The sequence below is a fragment of the Heterodontus francisci genome, chromosome 33, assembly GCF_036365525.1.
Source record: "Heterodontus francisci isolate sHetFra1 chromosome 33, sHetFra1.hap1, whole genome shotgun sequence".
Taxonomy (NCBI): domain Eukaryota; kingdom Metazoa; phylum Chordata; class Chondrichthyes; order Heterodontiformes; family Heterodontidae; genus Heterodontus; species Heterodontus francisci.
The window spans coordinates 45,474,374-45,495,047 of record NC_090403.1 but is presented as its reverse complement, the minus strand read 5'-3'; the positions used below and the strand labels follow the sequence as shown (position 1 = coordinate 45,495,047).

The 20,674-nt window shown below is 41.1% G+C and overlaps 1 protein-coding gene across 2 annotated transcripts in view; it reads right to left on the bottom strand.

Moving 5' to 3' along the window:
• Positions 1-3,745: 3,745 nt before the first annotated feature.
• The window catches only part of znf385c (zinc finger protein 385C), a 273,245-nt gene continuing 256,316 nt past the window's right edge, over positions 3,746-20,674 (bottom strand). For both annotated transcript variants that reach the window (XM_068013000.1, XM_068013001.1), the window contains 4 exons: positions 14,648-14,974; positions 10,820-11,007; positions 6,614-6,712; positions 3,746-3,994 (listed from right to left, as the gene is read on the bottom strand). In XM_068013000.1, coding sequence (XP_067869101.1) covers positions 3,782-3,994; positions 6,614-6,712; positions 10,820-11,007; positions 14,648-14,974 — 827 coding nt within the window. In that variant the 3' untranslated portion in view covers positions 3,746-3,781. The remainder of the gene's footprint in view (positions 3,995-6,613; positions 6,713-10,819; positions 11,008-14,647; positions 14,975-20,674) is intronic.

The following is a 20,674-nucleotide window of genomic DNA, read 5'->3' as shown; positions in this document are numbered from 1 at the left end:
AAACAATAAACTTATTTCTTCAGCTGAACATCGCCATTTTGAAAAATGGATCCCATTTCCAACAAATATTGCAGTATGGGTTCTATCGGCACTGCATATTGGTGCATTGGCACAGTACATCATAGATAGGTAAAACAAGGGATTACAACTTCACAACTGCCTAAACAGTGAATTCCCACGTAAATAGTTTCCGTTGGGGCAGTGTGAGAAGTCACCAAACAGATACGAGACACCTCCCCCACTGGAGGTCCCCCAAAGCCAATGTCCATCATTCCTGGACAAAGCTGGAAAAATCTGGATCAACAATTAAGTTACAAGAGGATAGTGGTCCCTATTCAGTAAGCCTGTTAACATGCTAGCAAAAGCTTTTCTTCTTAGTATTCCAGGACATGAACCCAGCCCTGGGTCCTGTCGTATTTGATTGATCTGGGGTTGACTGTATTAGTCTGTCCACGGATCAGTGTTCACTGTGCTTGATTGCTTAAGCCTATGGGTAGAGCTTAAGAATTGATGAAACTGAAACTAAAACGACAGGGCTGGAAGTTCTAGTAAATGCATTGTACTGAAATCTTGTAAGTGCTGAGATATTTTGAAGTACTGTAAATAAACCAGTTGGTGATTTAATACTAGTGTGATATCTGCATTGTTCTAAGATAAATCAGATATAAAATATCCTGCAAAATCGGCGAAAATATAACAGGTCCCACTTTTGTAAGTGTACAAATTTTTGAGGGTTCCAGAAACAGGACAGGCAGGAAATTCAGCAGGTGACATCACCCCAACAGTCCCGCCTCTTCTTTCACCATCTGGAAAAGGGATGGACGCAGGAAATGCCCCTGGGGCAGAACCCGGCGCAGCTGTTTGCTGCCCCAATTTCCACCCCTGCTGGTCCCTGGCTGTGCCGAGTATGCTGTCAGCACTGCCCCATTCCTGTGGAAATTCAGGATCCTTACTTCCCGCTGCGTCACATTGCCACGTGCTCAGAGTTAAGCTGCAAAACTGGCAGGATCAGCAGCATGAAGGAAACATGGCCAGTTTACAGTTTTCGACGCAATCTTATTTTGCAGATAAAAATAAAGGTGACTTTTGTGGAAGACCAGCATTTGATTTATTAAACTTGAAATATTACATTTTCATCCAAGTGTTCACTCATCTGTATTATGAGACCCTTTCCAGGGGATTGATGGACTGGTGACAGCCGGCATTGACAGAAAAATAGCTATCAAAATACTTTTCAACAGTTACTCTATTTTCAAATATCACATAAGTGACAGCCCAAAGAGAACATTGCAGGATTTGTTCTCAATCCTGGATTGTCCTCTAACCAAATGGAGGTACGCGGTCACATGAACTCCAAATAGTTAACAACATACAGACACAAGAACCCATTAACTGATGACATTTTGAATTTTTGGTAAAATGATATTCACAGTGGGAAGTCTGGGATTATGAGGATGATATTCACAGTGTTTGTTTCAATCTCACATTAAGAAAGTCCCAGGTAAATCTGGAGCTGTGGAAGGGCGTTTTCTTTAAAACAACTGAAGAAAAAGTATAAGAACTAAAGGGATAGCACTTAGTCCACGTATTAGACGCCCAGTTCTTTTTGAATATTTCACACAAAGCCAACATTATAACGATGAATACTATGAAACCAATAACCTATATGAAACTAATGGTCAGTTCAGTTTTTGTAGCATATTTGTATAGGTGCAATAAGATGATCCATTGCAGAGAAATTATTTTGCAAAAACAAACCTTTGAAAGGCCAATATCTCAGCCTATATAAACTACACAGCAAAACAGTTCAAGAATTTCTATGGAAGTATTTATAAGCTACTTTGTTCAAATTAGCTTCCGTCTGAAAGCAAGCAAAACAGAGTATGCAAATAGGACGTAGGCACTTCCATAACTTCAAAGGCCGGTAGAATTCTGTGACATTTTCATATGGCAAGTCAGACAGAATAGCAGCCTTTCTCAGTGAATCAACACTTCTCCGAGCAGAGAAACTAGTATCAGTTGGAAGACCATATTGGACAAATAAAAAGTTATTTCCTTTGGCAAAATGCATATGTTAAATCCTTGATAGTCTGACTGCTGACTTGGAATGTCTGAACCAAATTCCAAACCTCAAATAAATGAAACTATTTGGGGTTAAACAATAAATACCAAATAATGACTTTTGGTCTAACTGAAAATAATTTGATTCAAATTTAATTTTGATTTGCTTACACAGACTGTCAATGCACTTTAAATACAATTCACGATCTGAAGTGCTTTGCTAAATCTCAATGCTGCTAAATAAATGTATTACATCCCTTTCAAAAAAGCTGGCGCCCACAGGTATAAAATATGCCTCAATGAGGCAAGTTTTTGAAAACATCGAACATTAAAACGTGAGCTCTGAACTTTGCCAGAAAACTAAATAGCCTGTGTGACATAAATTAATTTATTTTTTTTTTTTTTTTTTTAGAGATACAGCACTGAAACAGGCCCTTCGGCCCACCGAGTCTGTGCCGACCATCAACCACCCATTTATACTAATCCTACACTAATCCCATATTCCTACCGAACATCCCCACCTGTCCCTATATTTCCCTACCACCTACTTATACTAGTGACAATTTATAATGGCCAATTTACCTACCAACCTGCAAGTCTTTTGGCTTGTGGGAGGAAACCGGAGCACCCGGAGAAAACCCACGCAGACACAGGGAGAACTTGCAAACTCCACACAGGCAGTACCCAGAATCGAACCCGGGTCCCCGGAGCTGTGAGGCTGCAGTGCTAACCACTGTGCCACTGTGCCGCCCTAAATGTTTTAAGCAAATAATTTGCTTTGAATGTTATCAAGATGTCTTAAATAAAATTTATTAAAAATGGTGGTACCCTATTAATCTAAATTGTTGGAACATATATGACTATCTGATGTCGTCTTTCACCATTATTTTCTTGTTAGATCTTCGCGAGTAGTTAGCATTAAACTCAACATACATAGACAGTGTGCTCATTATTCCAATTACCATCAAATTGGCTAATGCCCTGAAACGTTTCAGAAAATATTCTGATCCATCTACTTCCAGCCTTTACACATGGGTTTGACAATTATGGAGCTCTCAGAATGATGGGCAATGATAACTGATGGATGATGGTCCAGTACAGGAAACTCAGCTGTAACACTGGACTTCTTGTTATTGCCTTTAAGTTGCCTCCTGAACTTCTATATTGAGAAAGTACTCTTAGCTGAAATGGGGATGACGTTTCATTTCCTCCATGTTATCAACCCGAACTCAGGCAATTGAACTGGGGCCACACTTGTGCTATGGATTCATGTTTCCTTGCTTGGACAACAGCATGCCCCGTGATGTGCTATTGATTTTTCATCAACCATTTTGGTTTCAAAATCATTTTTCTTCAAAGTGTTCTTTTTTCAGATTTTTGTTTCTTTTTCTATAAAAAAACGCCCTCACACAGAATACCTTTACTAATGACTGACACATGTTAAAGGACTCACAAAAATATTGTGCAAAAAGACTGGTAACCCATGGTCCTACCAGAAATCTATGCACATCTACATCAGTTCTGTAATAGTCTTTGTAACTGAAACCATATTTTCTTAATATGAAGTTCATCTAAATATATTTGCAGTATAAAACTGCTGATAATAGATGTCTAAGCAAGGAGGCAGAGTTCTGCCATGCATAACTTATAATGTTCACATTTATGACTGCATAGTTCCCTTTTATTTTCCAAAGTGTCTGTAATGATTTGAACCCTGAAGTCAATATGGTGCAAAAAGAAATGGTGTATGTGTCGCCCTCAGAGGACCTGGAGTGGCTCTGAAGAAGGCTGGTCCAAGAAATGGTGTCTGGAAGAGTGCGGTCGGTCGAAGGGCGAGGTTTGGCATAGCACAGACAGCAGCTGCTGTTAGAGGATTTGGTAAGAAACCAGTTGCCAATGGTTTTGTGAGATGCTTCTGAAAAGCCATCTTTGTCTGAAGAAAGAAAACAAATAAAAATGATTACGTTTTCCCAAACACTCCTGCCAATACTGGATCTAAATAAACCTCTTATGATTCTGCTCAGCTTAGTCCTCATTAAGACTGTCAACATTATCTCTTTTGATACAGCTGTTAATCTTGCCTCAGATATTTCACTGTTATCAATTATACTTAGAATCATAAAAGATTTTTTGGACACGATGGAAATCATGGAATATGGGGACAGGGCGCGAAAGTGGAGTTAAGGTAGAGTTGAGCCATGATTTTATTGAATGGTGGGACAGGATTGAGGGGCTCTATGGCCTAAACCAGCTCCTATTATGTTCTTTACAGCACAGAAGGCCATTCAACTCACTGTATCTGTACTGACTCTTTACTAGAGCAATCCAAAACACTGTCCAGCTCTCTTCCCAGAGCTCTGCATCTTTCTCTACTTTAAATACATAACCACTTGTCCTTCAGAAGATGCAATGGCCTCCGACTCAACTACTCCCTGTGGCAAAGTATTTTATGCTCCAACAACTCTCCATAAAGCAATTTCTCCCAATCTCCCTACTCACTTTCCGAGTGACAATTTTAAATTGATAACCCTTTGTCACTAACTGGCCAACCAGAGGCAATAGCTTTTCCTTAACAAAAATAAAACAAAACCTTCATAATTTTAACAACCTTCAATAAATTTATTCTTGGCCTTCTCTGCTCCTGTGGAAAGAGTCTCAATATATCAAGTCTCTCCTTAAAGGTTATGGTGTCTCACTACTTGTATTACCCTGACTTGAGTTTGTTACTGTTGCATTCGAAGGGACTTAGCAGTTGGCAGGAAAAAAGACAGAGGCGCAAGGAGAGAGCCAACTGTGTAACAGCCCCGACAAACAAATTTTTCTGCAGCACCTGTGGAAGAGTCTGTCACTCTAGAATTGGCCTTTATAGCCACTCCAGGCGCTGCTCCACACACCACTGACCACCTCCAGGCGCTTACCCATTGTCTCTTGAGACAAGGAGGCCAAAGAAGAGAAGAAGATTATGGTATATCGGTGAAGCTGACTTTTTTCCCCCTTTACTTGTATTTTTCCTAATATATTATAGCTTTTGGCTGTGCAACTTAAAATTCCAAAATTATTTTAAAAATCTGGCTTATCTTCTTAGAACTCTACCTGTCGAAAGGGAAAAGTGGTCAATGTTGTGTTCTTTAAGATATGGGATATTAGTATTGGATGTTGGATCCTAGAAGGCACTTCCAGATCAGGTACAATATATATTTTCAATTGTGTTTGTACTTAACTGTTTTGAGTATACCATTCAAGGAATAATTATCATTGTTCTACATCAAGTGGCCTTTCATTATCCCTTTGGAAGTGCAACTTTATTCAGTTTGTCTCTAAATATTAGCATGAAAAACATTTTCAAGGGTGAACTGAAGATTTGTGCTGCAGCTCTTTAGTTCATCCTCAACTCTAAGATTGCGCCAGGAGGGGAACTTGAGAAAGTAAAAGTAGATTTATGTACATCATGAGAAATGGTTCTTCAACACGGAGATCACCTGGGTACAAAAGGATGAAGTCAGGCAATTTTTTTTTTTTAAAAGGACATGCTCAGAACTTTTGTGAAAGTTACATTTTGAATAAGGCAATTAGCACCTTATGGACATTGATCATTACATTCATGTTGGATTGTTGTATTATTTTATTATTACCAAATTCGTTTCTGCTTCTTTTTCATATATTTGTAATTTTAAGTTACTTTTTAAAATGTTTTTGTTATTGTTTTGGCTTGCAGAATCCCTGGTCTGAGTTTAATATTCCACCAAGTGATGGTGGCAGTGTCGTAAACAGATCACTGGGATCATTGTTAATCCTGAGTCGTGCAAGCCTTCACGGGTCAGATTATCAGCAAAAATACAGCTACTGGATCACAGTCCACTTTACAGAATTACTTCAAAAGTGTTGACAAGTGGTACTTAAAAGTATGGGTAATGCCAAATAAAGCCTGATTACCCGACCTGAACATGTGTTGGGTTCGGGTTGGGTTGGGTCTGTATTCTGTGTCCAGCATTCAGGCTTGGGTCGGGTCAGGCTGGACTGTACTGTGCTGTTTTGTTTCGTATTGTTCTTGTTTTAATCTACGATTTTTTTTTGTTTCATTAATATGCTTGTTATTTTTGGGTTGGGTCCGGCATTTAAAAAAATTGAAGGACTCGGGCTCAGGTTGGGTTCGGGTTGGCTGTTGTCGGGTTTTAATTTTATACCCGAGCCAGGTTTTAATGCCAAGTATCAATTAAATGAAGCATTGTATAATTAATTTTGCATAGCACAGTTCTACTTAAACCATTTTTTGTTGAACTCTGAGGATGATTGTGTATTCTTGTAAAAACAATATAAATATCACAATGCTTTTGTTAGTTGCAATATCATGATATAACACACTTCCATGGACTAGGCTGTTCAGTGTATGTGACAGCAGTCAGTCTTTGGAGGAGGGCAGCTAAGTTGGAGTAAGATGCTATGAATGCCTTGGAGCCTCTGTGGAAGAAGGAGTCAGCATGATTATAAACCTTGCAGTCATTACCCAATCCTCCAAAGATGTCAATAAACAAACTTGGACTATAGTGCTCACCGCCAACACCGCAGTCTGTTGAAGCTTGGTATAAGGACTGTATTTGGGCTTGGATGGCTTTCCTGTAAGCCTCTCCTTATGTCTTCTACTGGTCATATGCTGTATTGGAAATCAAGCAGACTTAAAAATAAACAGAGTGCTTGAAAGAAAGACTTTGTTCAGTCATTTTAGTGAGAGCACAATACTGTGTTAATATTGCTAGCCCTTTATCTCCATGCAACTTTTACATAATGTTTGCCTTTTGCCATAACTTTTAAATCTGTTAAACAGATCTACTGCGAAATGACGAACCTCAAATGACTTCATCTATCAGACTGCACATTAACAGTAACAGCCTGGAATTTGCGGTAGTGACGATGCCGCAACTGTCAGCGTTCGCTGTCATTACTCCTCTGAAACTGACATCAATTTCTGGAGTCTGCAGATGCGCAGTTCAACAGGGAAATCCAAAAGTTGCTGTCAGTGATCCTAAGCTTCTCCAAAGGGTGCGCTGTTGAGTTCCCTCCCAGACTGCAATCAATGAGAAAATCTGTGAACGGGCCAGAACTTCCACTCTGACACAATTAGCGTCACTATAAAAACACCTGAAAAAGTTATACTTTGTTGAATGAGCTGTCACTAGATTTTTTAACGGCGTAGTAAGTTCATAATCACTGCTAAACATCCTCGCTGGCCTCAAAAGAGTAATTTTATATTTGTTGAATGACAAATTTCTCCATTTTGATGAGAAATTCCACATTAAAAAAAAAATTGTTTATGATCTTTTATCATCAAACTCCCATCCGTATGTCCCAATCATTTATTTCACGATCTCTAAAATTTAAAATTAAAAGTGTAGGGATTCAAAGTGGTTTTTACTTCCTGGTTTGCTGTCTGTGGGAATACTTACATGTGATTGGCTGCTTACCCTGTTTGATGACATCACTGTTGCTGGATGCCTAAAGATCCACTTGGGGCAAGATTTAAACTGACATCGGAAAAGGAGACATCTGCACCACAGAGATCACTAACCAATGACCAGGGCCAATATATTCATTGATGGAAGCACATAGGACAAGCCACAATTTGATAAATTAAGGTATTGCTTATTAGCTGCCACGTGCAGTCTCATTTTGTTCTGTAATTTCATTCAGCAGTTGTAACCAATGAAAAGCCCAAGTTCCATCTATGATTTTTCCTTGCCCAATCAGCATCTGCCAGTTAGTTTGTGACCATAGATTCTCAGAACACTTTTGCAGTCTTTAGCAGCTTGCTTGCACCTCTCCATGCTGCTCCTCACAAGATCTCTGTCATAGAGCCTTAGTTACTACAGATTTTGGTCTAGTTCAGCAAGGAGGGCTGGCATTTTATCGGCATGGAGGGGGCCCTGATAATGGGTCCAAGAGCCAGGGGTGGGGGGGGGGGGGCAGCCCTGCCTCAGCCATTTGTGGGACCCGAGCTGCACTTTTTGGCTATCCGGCAACTAATTCGATGCTGTCAGGGCTCCCACCCCTTTAAAGGACAGGTGCCTACCCCCCAGGAGCTGCCGGCCAATCAGAAGGCCGACAGCTCAGCAGTCCCAGTAGCGCCAGCGGGCGCGGTCGCCACTGCAGAGACTGTGCCTGGAAGAAAAGACGTCATGGGCGGCTGCCCTCCCGACGAGGTAAGTGGTGTCTGGGGGCGCTGGGGCTACTCAAGCAGGGCCCGGCTAGTTGGGGTGGGAGTTGGTGAAGGTGGGGGAGGGGCAATGGTTGCTGCGGGGGTGGCCATTGCCGCCGGGGTCACTCCTCTGTGGGCCACAGAGCGCCCAAATAGGAGGGCCCCCAATCCCGTTCAAGAAGAAGGGCCACTACCACCATCTCAAGGGAAATTAGGGATGGGAAATAAGTGCTGGCCTTGCCTGCAATGCCCATATCCCAAGCATAATTTTTTTTAAAATGAGGCAAACTCAACCATTATTTCCCTTCCGTCAGTAAATGTCAAAATATTAATGTAATGTGTAATGATGAACAATTTGTGAATATGGAATTTCTATCCCATGACTATTGCACATTGATTTTTCTTGTGTGTATTTTGGTCAATACTTTAGTAAAGGAAACACCACTGGATCACAATTCCTGAGCTCTCTGGATGATAATCACAGAGCACAAAGCAAAGAATCTGTGTCAACATAGCAGAACTTTTTGTGCATAATGTGCAAGATTAAAAGCTCTGAAGGTTTTGCGAACAAACAATAAAAGGGAAGGAAGTCCAGACTTATAATTTAACAAGGAACTGCCTTGGTAATTTATCAGTGAAGCTTTTGCTTCGCATCAATGTGATTGCAGGTTTTATGTCTCAGTAAAAGTTGACACTAGAAATTGGCAATCAGAACTGTGATGCATTTCACTGCTCTCAGCTAGCTGTAGAAAGTGAAGGAAATACAGCCCACCTTTATCTACCTATTGGGAGATACGTTCCACCCACTGGCTGATCTGTAGAGCAGCACTGAATTCAGAGCTCAACACTCAGCAACTCAGTCTACGGGTTTCTCAGCTGAAGGTCGATAGATTCAGTTATAGAACCAAAGAAAAATTACAGCACTAAAGGAGGCCATTCAGCCCTTCGTGTCCATGCCGGACGAAAAAACTAGCCGCTCAATCTAATTCCACCTCCCAGCACCTGGTCCGTAGCCTTGCTGGTCATGAATGGAGAACCAGGGGTAGAAGGAATGTAAGAACAGCCTAAAGTTGGAGCCTTGTACACTGCACAAATAAATCCTCAAGCTGATATTTTCGCCCAGTTTATTAAACACAGCTGATATGTAAACAAACTACCTCAACCCAATAATGAAGATATTTTCACTAACCTATTGCTTCATAGTTAATATTTTCTGTAACCAGATGTGTTTATTCCTTGCCATGGAATTACATTTTCAGTGTTTGTAAAAGACAGAAAAATAGTTGAAGGGTGTGGTTGTCGCGTTTAACCAGCTTGTACATTAGCCTCTGTATATTTTGTTTGAAGTTTTCAGGTATGTACTGATGAGTCACTCACTGAATATAATCCTGTTTGTACAGTGGCTTGCAAGCACAGACAGTTAGGTTTTGTTCGATGACCACCATGTCAGTTATTCTCTGTGACCCTCTGTCTTATCAACACCTTCCGCTTTATTTGCTTAAAACCTATTATATGTCTAACCTTTGCCAGTTCTGATAAAAGGTCATTGACCTGAAATGTTAACTCTGTTTCTCTCTCCACAGATGCTGCCTGGCCTGCTGAGTATTTCCAGCACTTTTTCTTTTTATTTCAGTTAGGTATTGTGTTGAGTTATTGAAATTGTGTACCTTTAGAGTCTTAGACAACAAAAAATGACATCCTAGACATGGAGGTTGTATAATAAGGCAGTGTTGCTGGAGTTGGTAGTCAAGGGGAAGGATTAAGATCAAAGAATTACAGTGGTTGTCATCTTTAATTAAATGACAGCATGCAATGACCCAATTTTTTAAATTAGCAGTAGCTTGAAATTTTACAGCATCTTTCCAGCCATAAAACATCCAACGTGCTTTATAGGGAAGTTGGAGAACCTGAGCTGGAAGAGGGAGAGAAATGAGAGGTGGTCACCAAAGGCCAAAGTCAGAAAAGTCATTTTTGAACAGGGTTTCATGGAGGGGGTGGCAAGACTGAGGAATTTAGGAAGAGAATTCCAGATTTGTGGGGGATGGTTGCCAACTCTGGTAGGATGCATCACTGGAGGTTCCACCAGGAGACCTCCTACCTCCAATGACCTTGTATCATCAAATAGTCTTTTTATGCATTTCCAATATTTCTTTAACTAATAAACAAAAGTATTCAAAAGTGCTCGCAGGAACGTTCAGCAGATTAATCTTAAATCCTTGAGAGTCGGCAACCCCACTACTATCACTAGTGGAGTGGGGTAGGGGTGGCAGAAGCAGGCATTCAGAAGAATAGAGGGTGTGTGCTGGGGTGTAGGGTTGGAATATATTGCAAATGGACAACGAAACATTGACTGCACTAAAGCTGCTTGCTTGGAATCAAGTAAAGTAGGTTCCATCTAGACAGTAGGAATGTTACTGTGCAGGCTGCACAGAAACAACATTTATCCAGTCAACTACAGATCCATGAAAGTCACTCTAAGTAATGAGATTCTTTGGATGAATGCACAAAGTAAAATTTGAGACCTCAGCTTCCTAAATCCCAGGAGAAAGATTTCTAACTTCAACTCACCTGTTTGAGTTGTGTTTCAGAATTGACATATATTTCACAGATATTACAGTGAAAAGCTTTGCTCTGTAGACCAATGCTCCCTTTGTTACCAATCCGTTTGGTTTTATACAATGTCCGCGGGAAGACTCTCAGTCTGCTTCTTCTGCTGTGACTGTTCTGCCCCTGCAGCACTGACTTATGCTTGGACCCTAAAAAAAAGAACCGCGTAATTATATTGGAATGCATCACACTTAACTTTCCTATTTTTAATTACAGCAACACTGGTCACCAAGGTAAATGTATATGATCAAACAAAACAATTTGACTGTCAGCTTGTTCGAATTCAATTAACAACGTATGGACTGAAATTGCAGTTCAGTATTATCACTGCAGATGGCTCATGATTAGAATTCAGATTTCCTTTAGAATGCACTGGAATATATTAATGCTTTGCTCTGATGTGATCTATAATAAGCAGCATTTGAGTTCTCGTTTTTTTAGAGCGAGAAATGCCCCTTTGTTTATGTGTTAATGGCTGGACGTTTACAGGAATGGGAAATAAAGTATTGTCGGGAATTTCCTCAATGGAAGGTGAGGGGGGTGGTGCGGGGCAGGGTGGTTGGTGTGTGTCGGGGGCTGGGAGGAATGGGGTGTCTCCTGATCGTCTGCTCTAATTTTGCTTGGAAACCTCAGGTGGATGGGTGAACAAGATTTCAGATGATCTTCTGCCCTGAAGTTACAACCACTCCCACTGGGAGAATCCTAAGGCAATTTCCATTAGATAGGTCAATGGTTGCAAAGGTAGCTCCAAGGTAAAGAGCATTTGTTTTTACAGGACAGTGGTTACAGAAAACAGAATAAATCGGTAGCTGCATTTCTCCACATAACAACAGTGATTGAATGCCAGTAAAGCATATTGGGATGTCCTGAGATAGACTATTCATTTTATTTTACACTAGAGAGGCTGGAAATAATTATTTCCAATAATAGTGGACAAATGTTTAATGCATTTACATGACATCCCTCCAGCTGCTACTTTAATGGAGGCATTAATCTGCATAATTTAATGCCTCTGTTAAAGTAGTGGACACAGGAATGAAAATGAACAGATTAAGTGTTTCCCTGTGGCTGTTAGCAACAGTAATTTCTAGCCTTCCTTCTTTGAAGAAATGATTTGCTTTGTAATTTTGAGTTTAGTAAACTCATACAAAAAATCCCATCGGACATTCAATCCAACAATTCTATACCGTCAATGTAAACATTTGGATCGAGCAGCTGCTGTGTTCGAAAACCGGGGCTGACACGCCAGTGCAGCACTGAGGGAGTGCTACACTGTTGGGGGTGCTGTTTTTCAAACAAGACGTTAAACCGAGGCCACGTCTGCTCTCTCAAGTGGGCATAAAATATCCATATTTCAAACTATTTCGAAGAAGAACAGGGGAGTTATTCCCGGTGTCCTGGCCAATGTTTATTCTTCAATCAACATCACTGATAAAAAAACTGATTATCTAGTCATTATCACGCTGCTGTTTGTGGAGCTTGCTGTGCCCAAAGTGATTGCTGTGTTTCCTGAATTACAACAGTGACTACACTTCAAAAGTACATCATTGGCTGTAAAGTGCTTTGGGAGGCTGTGAAAGGTGCTATATAAATGCAAGACTTTCTTTCCTTTCTATCTACTTCAATGGAACTGTCCAGTTCCCAGCTTTGGCATCACCGTTTAACTATACAGTTACTTTGGAATGAATGACATTTAATCTCTAATTTTCAAGTAGAAATACTTTCACAAGGGCGACCTGCCTTTCTACTTAAGTGAATGGAACTAACATCTGACTGATCTCTATACGCTACACAAAATTGTTCATATCCTCCCACACTCGTCACTGCTTGTAGCAAGAAAAGGGAACAATGTAAAGAAGTTACTGCAGACCTTCAGGCATCGCATCGAATCAAAGAGAATCTTAGGATCAAGGATCATATTTTACTCAGAAGGGTCCAAATCAAGAAATTCTCTCTTTGGACAGTAACATATCAAATCAACATGAATTCATTCTGTGGTTCTAGGTTTCATGTCTCAGACCTCTTACCTGTGAGTTCTGGTGGTATTTAAATATGCTACCTGCAGCCATTGAGAAATTGTGAATTTTGCCCAATAAGTGCAAGTAATTTAGAAATTTGTCCAAATCTGGGATTTAAATTTACAATCACATTTGACCAATTGTCTTTATTTTATTTTTGCAGTTTATGACCCTCACCTCTTCTCTCTTCAAAGCGACGATTCATTTTCCACCTGAAACATTGGCTGGGAATTAGTGAAGGAGGCAGTGCTTCTGGCACCGGGCTGAAAAATGGGGGGTGGGGGGTGGGGTGTCCCCGCGCTGCATTTTTTCGAACTCCTGGATCAATCCTTTGGCCTTTTCAGGAGATGCGATCCCTGTCCCTTTAAACACTTAATAGGGATGTGAATCCCGCCCCCAGAGCTGCCGGCCAATCACAGGGCCTGCAGCTCAGCAGTATCGGCAGCGCCACTGGGAGCAGTGGCCACTGCTGGTACTACAGAGGCCTTGGGCACAGGCCCAGTGCTGGAATCCTGGACGAGAGGTCGGTAAGGTGGGGTCGCCGGGGCCTGTCCAGACGGCCCCAATGAGGGGCCGGGGGGATGGGCCGGTGGGCATTTGGTACCAGGGAAGGGAGGTCCTGGGGGGGTACATTTGTTCCAGGTGGAGGTCCTCCATGGGCCACAAATTGCCAACGAAGGAGGCACCCGCTCCCCACCACCCACCACCACCCCCCCCGCACCAAGCCCGCTGGGAGGGGGCCTTGTTTTCCAAGGCACCCTCCCCTCTGCTGTTAAGATCCCACTGGCGGCGGGAAGAGGCCCTTATTTGGCCTCTGGGTGGGAAGGCCGTCATTGGCCTATCCCAACCCTGGGAGAATTGCAACCGGGATTCCCGGAGTCGGGTTCTGTGGCGGGCGATTCTGCCCCGATTCTCTGGCCCACCCCACCCGCCATGAAACCCACCATCAGACGAGTACAAAATCCAGCCCCTTAACTCAGTTTCTCTCTCCACAGATGTTGACTGACCTGCTGAGTATTTCCAGCATTTTCTGTTTTAATTCATTTCGTGATACAGTTCTATAGGAAATGGCAGTATCTTGCCCAAGTGACTATTCCATCATATAAGTCCAGCACCTGACATTTTATAGTCTGAAGTAATTCGTTAAAATTCATAATTCACCTCCCCCACCGCCCCCAGGACACTTTTAAGGTCTTCCTCTGCTGATGTCTCCCGGAGGCTAATAGCAGGATTGTGTGGGTACAAACGACTCTGTAATGTGTGTAAAATATCTTCTGTGATTATCAGTCAGGTGCTACTATGGAGGACAAGTGGTCTTCTCAGATTCACGTGACTCCTCCAAGATGGAATGCTCTGTTGATCCATCTTTCAGCTGGCTGAGAACTGATGGCACGAACCCAATGAGAACATGGTACAAGATCGTGGATTAAGGATGGCATGCAAAACTTGACCTGACATTTTCTGAGAGAGAACTTATTGCAACTGTACAAGATGCAGCAATGGAATTAGAACTAAACTAATTAGATGCTTTTAAGGGAAGTTAGATTAGTAGATGAGAGAGAAAGGAATAGAAGATTATGCTGATCGGGTGACATGAAGTAAGTGTGGAGCAAAAGCACTAGTGGGACTGAATGGCCTGCTTCAGTGCTATAATCGCTATATAATATGCACTTGAATAAAAATCACTCTTTAATCTCTGGTAAACGTTGGCTACTTTTATTATTTCCTACATAGCTCTGTTTCACAGATGTCAAGCAGAAAGGTCACTTACCATTGTTGTGTGCCTCGAGCTGTGATACGGAGTTCACAGTCACTTTGCAAACTGCGCAGTAGAGCTGTTGTTTCGTTTTCTCTCCCTCCTTCTCACTTTCAGGGACTGAGCTAACACTGTCGGTGCCCTCACTTCTAATGATCTCTGCGGTATGTACAACTGAGGTCGCGATGCCGTTTTCCGACCTGCCATTAGTCGCTTCTGAGCAGGAAAATGTGGCGGATGTCTTGGTGCCAGCAGATTCCATCACAAACACTTTTGATACGTGGACCAATGAGGTAGAATTACCTTTTGTTTTCTCAACGGTTGGTGCGGTAGGATAATCCTCTACAAATCAAAGAATACAATAATAGGTTGAGAGAGTATATCCCTTCACATGTACCTATATTGTTTGACAGAGAAGGAGGTGCATTTAAATATAAAGTGGATTATTTTCAGGAGATTTATAATCGCTTCCTCTCGAGTATAGATGCTCCAAAACGTGGTATACAAGACTCTTGTTCTTATTATGTAATATTGTTGTTTACATTGTGATTCCGAACACTGTTAATGTAGAAAAGTAAATTAATTGCAAGAGATTGGTTCCTCAGAAGATAAATGCCATTCAGACTTCAAAATGCTACAAATTCAATACTGCACCATAGATTCGTAAACTCAGCACCTTCTGTTGAAAGCAAGGCTCCAAACCCAAATTACAAAGAGCAATTTCAACACAGATAAGGCATGGACCCCATTATTAAAATTCTGAAATTTAGAAGCTTAAATGTACTCAGTTTTATTGGCTATGTTGCTCTTACAGATTCTAAATAAACTGTGGATTGGAGAGGCCAGCTTTGTCGATCTTCTCAAGGGAAGCACTAACAAAATAAAGTTTTTAATTGGTACTGGCAGCTGCATTATCCTCCATGATTAAGTTGTTTTAATCTGAGTCAGGCAATCATTTTGTTCACATTTTTTTTTCCCCTGCTGAATCATTTCCTTTCAGTTTCTACTGGCTTTGACATAGAAGAGAAGCTGGGACTCATTTGGAGATTCGGAATGTGGTGCATAATTAAGCTGGGGGAAGAGCAGTTTGTGGGGAGCCAACAAATACAGGTGCAAACAAACAAACCCAGAGATATTTTGGCCACTTTTGTCACTATCCCATTTATGTGCAACTGGAAATCATAGAACTTGGCACTCTTCTGGTTGAATGGCTCATTAGAACACTGGATGTTGTAACCAATCAGGGCTTTGCTTTTTTCGTAAAAGTTGAACAACCAGAATATTCAGTAAAGAGTAAACAATTAGTTTGGATTTTATCATATTTAATAAATTCTTATGTTAAGAGACAGTGACCTCGTGGTAATGTCACTGGACTAGTAATCCAGAGGCCCAGGCTAATGCACTGGGGACATGGGTTCAAATCCCACCACAGCAGCTGGTGGAATTTAAATTCAATTAATTAATAAAAATCTGGAATTGAACGCTAGTCTCAGAAATGGTGCCATGAAACTATCATCGATTGTCATACAAACCCATTTGGTTCACTAACGTCCTTTATTTATTTAGAGATACAGCACTGAAACAGGCCCTTTGGCCCACCGAGTCTGTGCTGACCATCAACCACCCATTTATACTAATCCTACATTAATCCCATATTCCTACCACATCCCCATCTTCCCCTACCACCTATCTATACTAGGGGCAATTTATAACGACCAATTTACCGATCAACCTGCAAGTCTTTGGCTGTGGGAGGAAACCGGAGCACCCGGCGAAAGCCCACGCGGTCACAGGGAGAACGTGCAAATTCCACACAGGCAGTACCCAGAATCGAACCCAGATTGCTGGAGCTGTGAGGCTGCGGTGCTAACCACTGCGCCACTGTGCGCTTTAGGGAAGGAAATCTGCCGTCCTTAGCCTACATGTGACTCCAGACCCACAGCAATGTGGCTGACTCTTAACTGCCCTCTGAAATGACTTAGTAAGCCACCCAGTTCAACGGCAATTAGGGATGGGCAACAAATGCTGGCCTTGCCAGTGACGCCCACATCCCATGAAAGAATAAAACAAAAATGAGGGAAATTCGATGCGTTCATCATAGCTGTTTAGTTAATAGATCTGTTTCAAATCATTTGTGAATATTTTCAGAAAGAAGCATCGTGAGTTGAAATAGTGCACAATTCTGATTTTAAACCTGCTCATTCCAGACCTGTTTTAGCTTTGTAAAAATAGCTGTACATTATCCTGTTGCGAGATGAAACATGAAAATATCACAGGAAAAAAACTACCGCTAAAACCTCTAAACAGCTTCATATTACACATTTGGTGATATTTTTTGCTGTAGTACTTGAGAAAAGATTCAGCATGTACGAGGATGTTTATGTGGTGTAAAAACAGGAAAAATATTTGGTACCTCTCAAACAAAATATAAGTTTCATTTTCAATTTGGTTGCACATTGTAAGTCCAATTTCATACCAGGTGTTATGTTACATATTACTCCATGCAGATAAATCATCTCTTCAATTACATGTATTTTGACGTGCAATAAAAATATTAAATATCTAAAATCCATGGGTGCGATTGTCATGTTTCATTTCAAAGGGACTAGTTTACAGCAGGCTGTGGGGAGGACAGGAGCAATTAGAGGAATAAGCAATCACATTTTCCCACACCGCACACCCCGCCATTCTGAAAGCCACCGCGAGGTTAAAACCAGTGATTTTTTTCATGCTATTAAGAAATCAAGCTATGTATTTGTGTGCAGATTCTGTGCAGTTTGACTTCTTTTTAAGTGACTAAACATATCAAATGGACTACTTAGAACTTCAGGATTTTCATGTAGATTGGGCACATAATATGCAACAGAAGTCTGTTTCTAGCCAAATGAAAAGGGCTTTTAAACAGCTGCTCCATTATGGCCCTGACATGAGTTGCAAGTAGCACTGCGATCATTCTGGCAAGATAATCACCCTGTTGTACTTGGAATGGCTCTTGTCTGTCACTATTTCAGCCTTTCTGGGTTATGTAGAGATTCACAGATTCAACTTGGACTCACAGAAGAAAAGATAATTGGGAGGGACTTCAGGTTTAGAAATATTGAAAGGAATGGATCATGTGGATATGGTATAAGCAAGCTACATTAGCATCAGCTGTGGCTCAGTTGTTAGCAGTCTCATCTCTGCATTACAAGGTGGTGGGTTCAAGTCCCAGTCCAGGACTTGAGCAGAAGATTCAAGGCTGAAGTTCCAGTACAGTACTGAGCAGCTGCAGTGCTGTTGGAGTGCTATCTTTCAGTTGAGACATTAAACTGAGGCTCCGTCTGCCCTTTCTGGTGAATGTAAAAAATCCATGGCCCAGTTTTGAAGAATAGCAGAGGAGTTATCAAGCTGAAATGCTAACTCTGTTTCTCTCTCCAGAAGCTGCCAGGACTGTTGAGTATTTCCAGCATTTTCTGTTTTTATTTCAGATTTCCAGCATCTGCAGTATTTTGCTTTTGAGTTCTCCCTGGTGTCCCGGCCAATATATATCCCTCAAACAACATCACAAAAAAAAAACAGATTATCTAGTCATTATCACATTGCTGTTTATGGGAGCTTGCTGTGTGTAAATTGGCTGTTGTGTTTCCTACATTACAACAGGGACCACACTTCAAAAATACTTCATTGGCTGCAAAACACTTTGGGGTGTCGTGTGGCGAGAAAGGTGATCTATAAATAAAGTCTTTCTTTATAACTTATGTTAAGGCTGCAGCCCTTGTGATGTAGGTACACCAACAGTGCTGTTTGGGAGGGAGTTCCAGGATTTTGATGCATGTGCCTGGTGCACTCGTTCGTCTAGGTCTGCGGCTCTGGAGCTGCATGCGGATCATTCAGGATACATGTGCAGCTCCTGACCTTGATTGATTTTTTCTCATTATCAATTTTTAGAAAATAGTCATCTAAATATGTTTCTAATTTAAAAAGAATATCAGATATCTAAAAAATTTCCTTGGCGATGGATATTTTAACAGACAACAGCTAGAACTTGTGAAATGTTTGATCACAAAAATATGAAATTCTATTGAAAACTTGCTTGAATCAAAAGTCGTAACAAGGTACAGTTGCACTATTTTGCCAAGCAAAGTGACGTTATGCATCGCAGGAATAGCTTTCGTATTGACCGCGAGCTAATCACGTGAGTTGTTTGCAGACATAGACACCGATAAAGGAACTAACTGTGGCCCTTTTTAGGCTATTTTGCTACAAAAAAGTTTAATTTATTACAGGAATCAAAAATTTGCGACATTCATCAGTAGTACTGTACCGAATATTAAGGTCGACAAACATTTTTTGAAACTGATTAGCGTTTGAATTTAATTTGAAAAATCTGGCATAATTTAGATTAGATTATTTTTTTTTAGATTAGAGATACAGCACTGAAACAGGCCTTTCGGCCCACCGAGTCCATGCCGAACATCAACCACCCACCTATACTAATCCTACACTAATCCCATATTCCTACCAAACATCCCCACCTGTCCATATATTTCCCTACCACCTACCTATACTAGTGACAATTTATAATGGCCAATTTACCTATCAACCTGCAAGTCTTTTGGCTTGTGGGAGGAAACCGGAGCACCTGGAGAAAACCCACGCCGACACAGGGAGAACTTGCAAACTCCACACAGGCAGTACCCGGAATCGAACCCGGGTCCCTGGAGCTGTGAGGCTGCGGTGCTAACCACTGCGCCACTGTTGAAATGACTACAAAGAAGAGAAAGAACGAAAATGAAAATGGATAATTTCAAAACAAATGGATTGATTCATTCACATTCATCCCAGATTCACCTGGCCTCCCTGTGTGTCTCATTTGTAATGAGAAATTTGCCAACAACAAAAAATTAAATCTTGAGAGGCATTTTACTAAAAAAACACACCAACTTTGCTGAAAATTATCCAGCTGGAAATTCCAAAAAGAAAACTGTGCAGGAGCTGAAGAACAAGGTAGACATATCTAGCAGCACCTTTGCTAAGTGGACGAAATTATCAAGTAGCTCAACTACTGCTAGTTTTGTGGCAGCTCAAGAGATTACAAAATGAGGAAAGCCATTCACAAATGGTGAATATGTAAAAGAGTGCTTTATCAAAATATCAGAGTAGCTGGACAGTGATTTTAAAAACAAAAACAAAATTATTCAAAAAGTTAAAGACATGCCCTTATCTGCAAAGACCGCGAGGGACAGAACAGTGAAAATGGCCACAGATATCACCAGGCAGCAGATTAAGGCTACAAATTTAGCTCCAAGTTTCTCCATTGCTTGCGATGAATCATGTGATGTTGATCATATTGCACAGATTGCTCTTCTCTGCAGGTATGTGAATGTCACTAAAAAGGAGTTGCATAGAAATCCATTAATGCGCCTCTGGTCTTGTTTCTCATTATTATTGGCATTTGAGTAACCGCATTGCGGCTCTTAAAATATTGTGTTTTTGACTAAATTTTAAAAATGGGTCTTCTTGTTAATAAGATGGTAGAGGTTGCGAGTTTGGAAGGTGCTGTAGAAGGAGGCTTGGCGAGCTGGTGAAGTGCATCTTGTAGCTGGTACACACTGCTGCCACTGGGAGCTGGTGGTGGAGAGAGTGAATGTTTAAGGTGGTGGATGGAGTGCCAATCAAGCAGGCTGCTTTGTACTGGATGGTGTTGAGTTTGTTATGAAGGTGCTTCCATGATCAATATGCTTTTTGAGGACTCATATTTAAAAACAATTGAGGAAATTGATTCATTTGAAAGACTGAAGAGATTCCATAGATGTTGGACTTGGGTATTTTTTTTTAAAAAGGTCACTGGAAGGACTTGGGACTTTGTTTAAAAACAAACCCTTCCTGGAAGTCACATGTCTTAAGCTAAATGAACAGCAGGGGCCTTGATGAGTAGGGGGGAGTTGTTTACAGAGAAGTGACATGTCAAGATTTATGGTGGTCAAGAGATGGTTTCGTTTTGGATATTGCTTTGATTCAGTTGAGAGTAAGCCTGCTAAGAGAGAAGCCACCTTTTTGAGA